The sequence below is a fragment of the Haplochromis burtoni genome, unplaced genomic scaffold, assembly GCF_018398535.1.
Source record: "Haplochromis burtoni strain Fernald_Lab_line unplaced genomic scaffold, NCSU_Asbu1 Contig_1039, whole genome shotgun sequence".
NCBI lineage: Eukaryota > Metazoa > Chordata > Actinopteri > Cichliformes > Cichlidae > Haplochromis > Haplochromis burtoni.
In genome coordinates, this window is record NW_024583400.1 from 1,550 (window position 1) to 13,514 (window position 11,965).

The 11,965-nt window shown below is 44.4% G+C and overlaps 1 protein-coding gene across 1 annotated transcript; it reads right to left on the reverse strand.

The window, feature by feature from the left end:
* Positions 1–608: 608 nt before the first annotated feature.
* Positions 609–10,582, reverse strand: LOC102314367 (interferon regulatory factor 2-binding protein 2-B). The gene is made up of 2 exons (XM_005951491.3): positions 9,553–10,582; positions 609–9,244 (listed from the first exon to the last, which is right to left on the reverse strand). The coding sequence occupies exons 1-2, from the start codon at positions 10,316–10,318 to the stop codon at positions 8,502–8,504; spliced, it is 1,509 nt and encodes a 502-aa protein (XP_005951553.1). The 5' UTR covers positions 10,319–10,582; the 3' UTR covers positions 609–8,501.
* Between the last annotated feature and the right edge of the window lie 1,383 nt (positions 10,583–11,965).

Consider the following 11,965-nt stretch of genomic DNA (forward strand, 5'->3'; position numbering starts at 1 on the left):
TCCAAAAATATGTTGTAAATAAAATTGGGAACTTAAATACTTCAATAAATCAACATTAAATGGTGGATAATAAGGTGGCAGAGGTGTTGAAACAGCAGGTACAGCACAGCACCAGCGGTGAGTGAGTAATATTTCTTTAGATTTTATTTATATATCATACAAGTTGCCTTAACCCTCCTGTTATGTTGGTTTCCAGGAACACCAATTATGCTCCTGGGTTAATTTGACCCGGGGCAAATTTACTCATCCAAAAGTGTCAGAAACACTGGCATTGATTATTTTACAATTTTCTTTTATAATTTTGATTTTTTTCATTTTCTGTAGTGATGCAGATGACATGTGACATCTCTTCTGTTCTGGGTCAATCTGACCCGCAACATAACAGGAGGGTTAAGGTGCTTAGTACTGAAAGGTAACAGTAATAATGTTAGAGGAAACCTCGAAAATCAAAATCTGTCACCTGGCAACAGTGGGAAGGAAAAACTCCCTTTTAACAGGAAGAAACCTCCGGCAGAACCAGGCTCAGGGAGGGGCGGGGCCATCTGCTGCGACCAGTTTGGGAGAGGAGAGAAGAATAAAGCGGGAGCACAGGGAGACGGACAAAAGACAACTGTGGGACAGAGAAGACATGATTTAATGAGCTGCATTAGCAGTGTATAAACAGATACAGAGTTCATCATGGGAAGTCTTCAAGCCTTATTTGAAAAGGAAAGTTTTAACCCGTATCCAAACTGGGAGCTGGCTCTGCCTCCCATTCTACTTACAGAAACTCACAAGTCTCCTCTGAATGACACAGCTCTCCTTTGTCCTTTAATTTGTGTGTTTTTTCAACCTGCAGAGACTTTTCTGTATCTCTGCAGGGTGATGTCATCAATATCACATTTGGTTGGCTCCCTGTGCTTTGTAATAAAAGTGCCAGATAAGGTGCGTACTGCCTCTAAACACAGCTCTACTGTAAAACTCCCTCTCCAGCCAGGAAACAGTCCAGCCTGCTGTTCCCAGGTTATAAAGTTTCAGCATTAATAAAAGAGATTGCCTCCCCCTCCCCCCTCAGTGTGGCCTTTACTTCCTGCCAGTTCATTGACGTGGCAAATCCAACATCCCCTCTGTTTACTTTCCAGCAGGGATATCCAGGCAACAGGGTTGCGGCTCTGAGAACTAGCTGCTATATTTGGGCTTTGCTCTGTAAACCTCTTTTCCAGATACAGAGTCAACATAACACTGTGTTCCTTTCTTGGTGCTCACTGCTGGGTGTTTGCTGATTAAAGGCACAGGATCCTTTGGTGGATCAAACAGCAGCTGCACTCTCTAAAATTAGATGGCAGTGTCTATCTGCAACCCCAGGAAACATCACACACCTTTCACATCTTCATCTCTCTCGCTATCTTCTTTTTCTGCCGCTGTAGTAGAAACTTTTGGGGATTTTGGGGCTGCAAGATTCAGATGAAGTGAAACCAAAGAAAAGTAACTGTTGTGGCACTAACAAGCTTATTTATTTAGAGTCACATCAATCCAAACAATGACTGTCAGCAAAAACAAAGTATTTTAGAAAACTGCTAATTGTTAAGTTAATTGATGATTCTTAAACTAGCTGTGGGTGTGTTAGTAAGATGGACAAAGCTCTTGCAGTGCCATGTAAACAACTCAATTCTCTTCATATAGTGCCAACTATTTACACTGACAGTTGCCTGAGTGAATGAGCTGTAAAAGCACTTTGGATGCTGAGTGAGACTGGTCCCTTTCCATTTGTGTTTCCACAGAAAAAACTCCACCTGAAAAAACCTGAGCACACACATTCCCCCCTTTTATGATTTTGACAGGTTTTACAGATGCTATGTTAAACTTTGGGAGTTTAAATCTATTGTTGGTTTCTAACACACTTGATATCTAAAGATAAAGTTCTGGCAAAGTGAAACTTTTAACTAGACAGCTGATCCCATGTGCGTGTAGTTACTTGTATGCAAATATCATGCAGCAGTAACAATCATTCAACTATTGAAAAACATACAGAACTGATTCTACTTACATGTATTTCTTGGGAAGTGAAAGTCTGCTGTAAGCAATGGAGTACTTTCACCAGAGAGGTCTATAAGTTTTAATGTTGAGCTTTACTATTGATTCACATCCATCTTCTCAGAAAGATGATGTTGTCTTCATTGTTGATCCTTTTCAGGCAACTAATCACAACTGTGTTCATTTTTTGTGTGGGTGGACAACTTTAGCTACAGGCTAATGTTTACAAGCTAGTAACAAGAAATGTTTATATGCAAGAAATACAACCAGAAACCATTTCTGAAAGGCTGTGATCTTCTCTAGTGGATATCAGTGCATGGACTTGTAAAAACTTGCAAAACACATTAATAACCAAGAAAAACGAAGTCAAACTTCTAAACACTGTGTTGTTTAGAAGTTTGGTGACCAACCTTTCTCTGGAATGATGGGGAAGAGGTTGTGAAGTATGTTTGCTTTTGCATGGTGATTGAGCTGCAGTGGTTCAGTGCATTGCTAATTATTTCTTGTTAGCTTTTCCTAAATTTTACCAAGTAAAAATCGCCAAACACCAACTAAAAAAAAAACAAAAAACAACAAAGAAAAGTTTGACTTGTGGAAAAACTAAAACAAAACTGTCTTTTCTGACACAAATGTCTTCCGATGTTTTTGCTGATTCTACAAATTGACGTCACATTTCTTCTGACCTTTATTCTAACTTTTATTTGTGTCATTAGTTTCTTACATCTTACATTAGCATTTCTGTTTTACCTTTAGTATTTATATGTATTCTTATTTTCTTAATCTAAATGTTTGTTTTCATGCATGTTTTTCACTAATACCAAAGATGAAGAAAAGGTTTACCTGAAATGGCAGCCTGGGCTGGAAAAACGCAGCACAGCAGAAGAAAGAAACGGAAGAATTCAGGCCTTTATTTTGACAGAACACAATGTGTGTATGTGCCACGAGGTAAGGATGTGGGGGTGGTCTGTAATGCCCCAGGGTACACAGGAAAGTGCTGACGCGGTGGGGGCCTGACCAACGAATTGTGTGACAGCAGCATGTTGGTCTAAGCTCGGGTCATTTTTCACGCGGGGACTGATTGACCTTTTGAACAGCATTAGGATCTGGACACAGTCTAAATGAAGAGAGGCCCCAGCCCTGGATGTACAAACAACTCATTTGGACACAATGACCCTGGAGCACATGGTTAACCCAAGCTCACCCTAAAGCCAGCACAGCACATCAGCATGGGGTTGATGTCAACACTTACTGCTAATATTTAGCTGCTAGTTGACAAAATTAGGCAACTAGCAAGGACCGAGTTCTCAGAGAACTGGACGTTTAAAATTAGTTTTTAAAAATTATTTTCAGTTGCTGCTCCACAGAATTACTACAAAACTACTTTTGTTCATTTTATTATTTCACCTGTGTGAGTGAATACAAATGCAAGCTATTATACACATGACATTTAGAAATGCTGCTTTCCTCTCTGGGCCTTGGGCTGAGGCAAACTGTCTCACAGACAGACGTATTGGTTAATTGGTGGGTAACGGAATAATATCATACTGGAATTATACTCACCAAAACTGAAGCACAAACTTCTTGGAGGATAATTACTTTAAAAACGCTTCAAAAAGTTCACCAGCAGCAAAAAATACAATTAAGAGATCCACTACAGTGAAAAATCCAACAAGTGGTGAGGCCTAGTAGACAGAAACACTGTCACTTGAAGCAGATACCCCCCTCTCTATAAGCTTCAACTGTATCCCAGTAGATACGTTATGAAATAACATTCTTCAGCTTCACCTTAAATGTGCAGTTTGAGACTTGGGATACAATGAGAAGTTCCAACGGGACAATGATACCAAATACACATTAAAGATGGTTTTGGAAAGGATAAAGCAGGCTAACATTAAGCTTCTGGAATGGAATTCCCAAGATCTTGACCTCAACCCTGTTGAAAGTAGGGCTGAGCCGGCTCGAACCAAGAAACCAACCACTTTAAATGAACGCTAACAACTCCGTCGAGAGGAGTGGTCAAATATCCAGCAAAAATTATGCTAAAAGCTTTTCACCATGACTCATGTTTTTTTAAGTCATTAAACATGAATACTGTACAATCATTTCACCCTGGAAAACAACAGTTTAAGAAAATCATTAAAAAAATGTTCCTGACCTTTACGACCAATAATAAGTGGATATAAACAGCATTCCACCACCAACAACTACTATTGACCAGTTTACATCATAATGATTGCTTCTAAATAACATAAAATGAATCACTGTTGTGTAAATGACTTACTTAAGTCATTTGTAATGTTAATGTGAATCCAGTAAAAGCTCACTGCCATGTTATTTTGTATACTATACTTCACAGTTTGACTCCAGCTTGGACAGACCACAAAGCTTCAAAGTTAAAAACAGCTTTCATATGTTTTATATATAAGATCACAGAGCTGTCTTTTTCACTCGATTATGACCTAGTTTCCAAGCATCATAAGTCTCTTTATTTGCCCTGCAGGTAGAGTTTCCTACCTATTAAAAATAGCTGCATGGCACAGTGTTTTTTATCCAAGCTACTGTCACTGGCAGTGTTCACGGAGGTGTGAAGAGCTGAGGTTTGTTGTTCCTGCTCTCGGTGTGTTTGCTGTTCTGCAGATGTAAAATCAAGACAACAGCCTTATCCTGGACTTCAGAGTCAGGAAAGAAGAGGCGGTTTGGTGCTGGAGGGGGTTGAGCTTTGGGTGAGGAACAGCTGAACAAACAGAGTGAAGAGAAGGAGACAGGAGGAGAGAGAAACCCAGAGTTTTTCTCCTGTGTGCGCCACGTAATTTGAGCAAACCCACTAATCTCGGGCCGTTGGCTCTTCGGGCCCTTGGGGTGTTGAGTTTCTGTGACAGATGAAAAAAAACGGGGCTGGTTCGCCTGGAATCTGAGGCCGACCTCGTGCCAAAAATGAACCATCCTGAGAGAGAGGGCGGAGTTTTGGATCTATTTTGATATGGTCATCCGATTGGCTGAAAGACATCAAAAGGATCCGTAGGCTGAAGGGCCTTTGTATCGAGGCAGGGCTCCCACTCTGCAAGTAGATTTTTTCTGCAACATAAGGCTGGCATAACTGACAATAACACAAGGAGCTACCAAGTAGCACTGTGTGGAAGTTTCCTTTAAATATTTCAGCACTGTGACTAAACTTTCAGATACTGTAGATGTTCCCAAATTAATTTGTACATAAAACAATGAGCGTAAACAGGCAGAGCCTGGAAAAGATGAACAAGAAGAGGAAGATCCCCATAGAGATAATAGTCCAGCATCATGAAGAGACAGGAGGTACTGATACTGCCTGAGTTTACAGAAGAGCTGTGGCAAGTTTAAAATCCTTAAAAGTACCTTGAAAGGTTTGGTGTTATTTTGAAGATGGAGGACAAACCAAAGACTGCTCCGATTCAGGATTGTTCCGTTAGAACTTTTTCAAGTTCACAGTAATCAACTTTTTGCAACTTAAAAGTGTGAAATTCTCAGAAGTATAATAAACCTTTGCACGGTATGACCTCACAATGAGTTAATAATCACTTACTCTACATTTGTTTCTTCGTAGCACAGGCCGAAGGTCTGAGCTGAACCTCACCTGGTGTGGTCGGGTTGAAGTTTATTTTTAAGCATTTACAGATACGACTCACTTTCACAAATCTGAAAGTTAATTGTAAACATTTCATTATGGTCTTAACTGGCATGTTATCACAACCTTACAGGCCAACAAAAATAGGAACAATTGTTGCTAAAGAAAAACTAAAAATGCATTCAAGTGAAAGTGTTGCACGAAGCACTGAAGAATAATCCAGACTCTCCAGAACTTGGAGGAAGTCCGAGTAGTTTTAACTCAAAGGCTACTGTTTGGTTTCAGGACTGTGAAAAGGGAAGCGTCATTATCTGCAAAAAACTTTAACAAGTCTCTATTTTGGGGGGTTGTTAGGTTTCATTCACTACTGAAGTCAAACAGCAGCTTCCATATTCAGCAGCCAAATCACAGAGTGAAGTGACAGACCTGACACCAATCTTAACATGAATAATATATTAAAATTTAAGAAAACAAATCATTACAAACTGACATCAGTGTTGCTTTGTTATCAGTCTGTGAACTTGTCCGTCTGACAGAACAAAAACTGGGTTTTGGGTAACTGTCGCTGCACATCTCCAAGTGTTTCTGATTTTAAAAAAGCAATATTCTCCCTGCTGACAGGATGAAACCTGTACTACTGTACTGGAACACAATTTGAAATTATCAGTCTTTACTTGACCTCTTTTTTAAGTACTTGCATTCATTGAACTATACTTTGATGACAAACTTGTAAAATGTTAAAGGTGCAATGAGAAGCACATGAGTGAATCCTGAGGTTACTTTGGTCATGATATTAATGCAAGGCATTAAATGTTACTTCAGGTTTCCCCACTACACGCGGGAGTGATGCAGAAGCGTGATGTTCCTCATTACCACTAAGTATCAAATAACTGTGACTCATATGAACTCTGTTAGACCTAAGAGGCTGTCTGCGAGTCCCAGTGACAGACTGACAGGAGTGTAAAAGCCTGTCTACTGCTGATTACAAAGTAAGAGGAATTTCATTAAAGAAAAAGAGCCATTGCATAACCAAACCCACCACCGACCTACTAGTCTGCTGACCTGGACTGATTTAATCGCAGTTCAGCACAGCACGCAATTATTATAAAACCTCTTTAAGCCCATTTAGGACATTCAAAAACAAGTTATAGATGTTTGTGATATAAAATGTCCTGAAAATCTTGATTTAAAAATGGAAGTTTGACAATCAGGAAAGTTTGAAAGAACAGTCTACCCTCCAGCACAGATACAGCTCTACCAGGAAGGAAACTGCATTCCTTTTAAATGTGCTGCAGGATAAAACTAAACACGCTGTCTGTGGAGGGAGAAAGCTGGGGAAGGGTTAACGTTTTCCTCCCTGCACGGTGTCCTGGCATAAACACATACAGGCCCCCATTCATCTGTCTGTGCGCTCAGCAGCCTTGAAAAGTTACTGCAGTAGGGGGGAGGAGACATTAGAAGAGGAGGGAGGGAGGACAGTGACTCAGGAATTCCACTAAGGAGCACGTGACCCCTGAGCAAGGCATTTACTCCCACCCCCCTACTCTGAAGCAGGGCCCCCTCCTTATTTTCTTCCTGAAGTCAAAGCAGTCAAACGTGACAGCGAGAGAGTATCCACAGACGACGCTTCGATATACACGTTTAAGTAAAAGCAAAGCAAATAAGACAAATAAACGTCGGTGACACGGGGGCGAGAGCGTGGGGGGATTTAAGGTTCGTCCAAATCCGCTCTGACAGCAGCCATTTTGTCTGATGAAGACGCTTTGTTGTGGAGAACGAAGCCTGTCTGAAACAGAAAAGAGAGCCCTGAGGTATTTCCGTCATCCTGACAGCGTGACAGAGGGTGTAACGTGAGGAGAGAGAAGGGAAAGGAGGAGGAAAGCAAAGGGCTGATCGCTCGGTTCCTGCGCTAACAGTCCCAGTGGGCCTCCGCCGCTCATGACCTCACGTCTCCCATGTGCTTCCATTGGAATCAGGGTGTGTTCAGTCAGCAACAGCTCTGATCTGCTGCCAGCATCTGACGAGATGTCAGGCTGATTTGGGTGCATGGAGGAGAAGCAAAGAGAAAACCTCTAGATCCAGACAAAGTGCCCAAACAGGACATGTGAGGCAGTTGTTTTGACATCAACAAACGCCGGAGCGGGCGTCACTTTGAAGCCACGGTGACTATTTTTAGGCCCTCCTTATCTCCCCCCGCACTCATGGGGCACGAGGCCTCAGCGCTGAGCAGCCTCGGCTCACCCACGTGCGATTTACAGTACACAGCATTTATGCAACGCACTTCTACTGCGGCCTTCATCCCCCCTCCTCCATCTCCCTCGCTCCCTGACTTTTCCCTTCCACCCACTGTTCCCTGGAAGCCAATTTGTTCCTGCTGGGAGGGATTGCATCATGGCTGATTCACAATCAGGCCATGACTCTCCGACCAACTCCAGGATAATGGAAAATAAGCAAACCACAGAGACACTGGGGGTATTATTACAAGGTCTGAAACTGTATTTGGCAAGTGCATACATGTACAGCTAGAAGCATTTTTTGTTTCATTTATTAAAGGATTTTGCCAAGTGCTCAAATTAGTCACATTCTATGCTCGACAGGGACTGTCTGCAGACCTAAAGTACAACGACAGACTGAGAAGAAACAGCTGTGGTGGGAAAAAGGAAAAGTCTTACTGGAAACACAGTAAGAAACACAATGTATTAAAGAAAGAAGTCAAATTTTACAGCCACATTTATGAAGTATACACTCCCCTGTGTTCACTATGTACATGTCTGCCAGCTCCTCTGAGGCTTGCTGGGTGAGCTGTGTCTGTTACTTTATGTCCTGCTGTTGTTGCCATACTTGGGTTACAAGAGGGAAACAAGTTCACGAGAAGCAGTCGGAGAACTTTTTAAGGGTCCCGCTCCTTTTTTACCTTTATATCTCCGGCCAATATGGTGGTTATTTCCCCCTGCATGAAGGCCCAGGGTACATTGGAGCCAACCAGCGGGCACCTTTCACCACTGGGACAGTACACCTCGCCGGTGGCCCCCTGCTGCTTGATGCTCTCCCGGGAGCAGGGGAAACAGAACTTGTGAGAGGGCACTGAAGGGCACTGGACAAAATGAGTGTCCTCTAGCCGCTCATGGCACAGAGTGCAGCACAGCGGCACGCTGCCCGGCGGCACAGAGGAATCCGGAATGCTCTGTGGCGGTGGCTCCATACTGCCGGGACCATGCGGAGCAGAGGGGTTGGCACTCACAGGCCCCTCTCTCTGGGCCAACCTCCTCTGTGAGGGTGACAGGGGGCTCCCGCTGTTCCGTCGTGCCCCCGCCATGGTGGAATGTACCTGGCTGCCGTCCTTAGGTGAGCCCGTGCTGCCTGCGTTATCGGTGGCGAGGATGAGTGCAGTCATGGGAGACTGGCCATTCTGCGCTGTGGCAGCCTCAGGTGGTGTGGTGCGGGAGTGGGGGGAAATGGTTGATGGAGGCGCTGCAGAGAAGCCTGGCAGGGCTGCTGGGGGCATCTTCAGGACTTCAGAGGGTGAGGGGAGCCATGGCTGGCCCTCACTGCCGTTCATCTTGGGGACACTGCTCTCACAGTCTGGCTCAGGGGAGGCCTTCCTCTTCCCAGGCCGAGGGTGCTTCCCTCTGTCTGTGCAAAGGAAAAGCAGCAGGGTTAACAGCCACGCTAACATCCCGGCCTGTGCAGACAAGAGGCAGGAAATTTCTAAACACCCTTCCCCCAACAACCACACACACACACACACACACACCTGCTCTCGTACTGCTGTCTCACACAAGAGGTGAACGGGTGCATGCCAGCAGCGTGGCTGGGCGGACCCGTCACGATGGCGTAAATCCACGACACACCGTGTGTGAAGTGCTGACACATTAGTTCCCGTTTTCATGGCGCGTGCCAGCTCACCACATTCTAGTGCAGACACAAAACAAACAGCCTACCTGTTTTTGAGGAAGTGCCACTCATTTCGTACGCCATGACCCGCTGCATGGCGGTGTGGTCCTTCTTTACCCTGCCGTCGAACGTGTGCAGCATCAGGTCCCTGACAGTTTTGCCTTTGTTTATCCAGTCCTTGTGGCTGTCCGACATGTCCGACATGCTGTCCGCCCGGTGCTTGTCTTTCAGCTCCTCTGGGCGCTTGCCGTGCTCCCCGGGGACAGGCGCGATCAGAGCGCCGGGCAGACAGATCTGTGTCGGGCGGCCGCTGAGTGGATGTATGGCAGGTATCGCGCCGTTTACCAAAGGCACCAAGTTAGGAGGAACCGTGCTAGTCCTGCGGGGGTTGGGGCTTTGGCGGTTTAGCTCAGGGGGCTCGTCGGGTTTGGGAAATCCGTTGGGCATCGGGAGGCCGTTCGCCTGCCTGCCCGCCTGGTACTCCGGGCCCAGCCGCGGCGGCCTGTCTGACAGCGGATAACGATCCAGAGGTTGAGGGGGACGAGAGCCCAGGTCCCCAACCGAGTGATTGATCTCTTTCCCGGCGTGCTGGGGCTTCCCCGGGCCGGGAGAGCGGCCCTCCTGAAAGCCGTGTGCTCTCTTTAGCTGCCTGGCAGTCTCGATAACGAATTCAATCCGGTCGGCACCTTCGTAGTTCACACAACCACGGCAGACGGGTTCGGTAAAATCCCAGATCATCGCCCACGGCATGCGGGGCAGATCGCATAAATAGCAGGACTGCCTTCTGGAGGCAGCGACCGCCGTGGAAGACATATTGTATCCCCGAAGCGATTTCAAAATGTCCGACGGCTTGTTTACGTCGCGGAGAAGACGGAGAAAAAGACGTCAACGAGAATAAAATTGGCTGATTTCGTCCTCACGAAGAAGAACAGAGCACCATAGCTGTAGCTGTTCCCTCGGCGCGCCTCCGTCTGAGCTCGCGCTTACAACTCCGCTCCAGCTCTCAACGTACGGCCGTGACGTCAGCACAGACACTGCTCGTGCTCCTGGGTTCTATTTACTGGATTCTTCGACGACGCGCATGCGGGACCCTTTGTCCGGAGCGTTTACGTTTGAAGATATTGTATACCCGCGAAGAGGGACCACTCTGTGTTTTATTGGGAGCGTAATAAAACACGGCAGCGATCGTAGAGCCAGAATTATCTTTATTTTTTAGTTTGTGCACACAAACAAGGAATTTGACTCCGGCTCACTTTGATTTTCATCATATAAAAAAAAAACCGTTATTTACAGCATGTTGAAAAGCAACACACATAGTCACATTACATGCAGAAAGTGTGTATACTTGATTGTAATCTAATCTGCTGCTGGGTCTCTTTCACTCGGCAGGAATTGCGGCTCCTAAAACACACCAAAAACACCTGTTCAATTAAGAAAAATCATTTCACTTTGATCTGTGTCAAACCGAAGTCATTTCCACATTTCCAGCCTGTGGGACTGTAAGCTTTCATATTTAAATTATCCAATTTAAAGTTTTACAGCACTAGAATAAAGATTTTCTCCAGCATTAATTTCAATTCAATTCAATTTTATTTATACAGCGCCAATTCACAACAACAGTTGCTTTAAGGCACTTTATATTGTAAGGTAGACCCTACAATAATACATACAGAGTGTGTATGTGTGTATATATATATATATATACACACATACACACTCTGTATGTATTATTGTAGGGTCTACCTTACAATATAAAGTGCCTTAAAGCAACTGTTGTTGTGAATTGGCGCTGTATAAATAAAATTGAATTGAATTGAAATTAATGCTGGAGAAAATCTTTATTCTAGTGCTGTAAAACTTTAAATTGGATAATTTAAATATGAAAGCTTACAGTCCCACAGGCTGGAAATGTGGAAATGACTTCGGTTTGACACAGATCAAAGTGAAATGATTTTTCTTAATTGAACAGGTGTTTTTGGTGTGTTTTAGGAGCCGCAATTCCTGCCGAGTGAAAGAGACCCAGCAGCAGATTAGATTACAATCAAGTATACACACTTTCTGCATGTAATGTGACTATGTGTGTTGCTTTTCAACATGCTGTAAATAACGGTTTTTTTTTTATATGATGAAAATCAAAGTGAGCCGGAGTCAAATTCCTTGTTTGTGTGCACAAACTAAAAAATAAAGATAATTCTGGCTCTACGATCGCTGCCGTGTTTTATTACGCTCCCAATAAAACACAGAGTGGTCCCTCTTCGCGGGTATACAATATCTTCAAACGTAAACGCTCCGGACAAAGGGTCCCGCATGCGCGTCGTCGAAGAATCCAGTAAATAGAACCCAGGAGCACGAGCAGTGTCTGTGCTGACGTCACGGCCGTACGTTGAGAGCTGGAGCGGAGTTGTAAGCGCGAGCTCAGACGGAGGCGCGCCGAGGGAACAGCTACAGCTATGGTGCTCT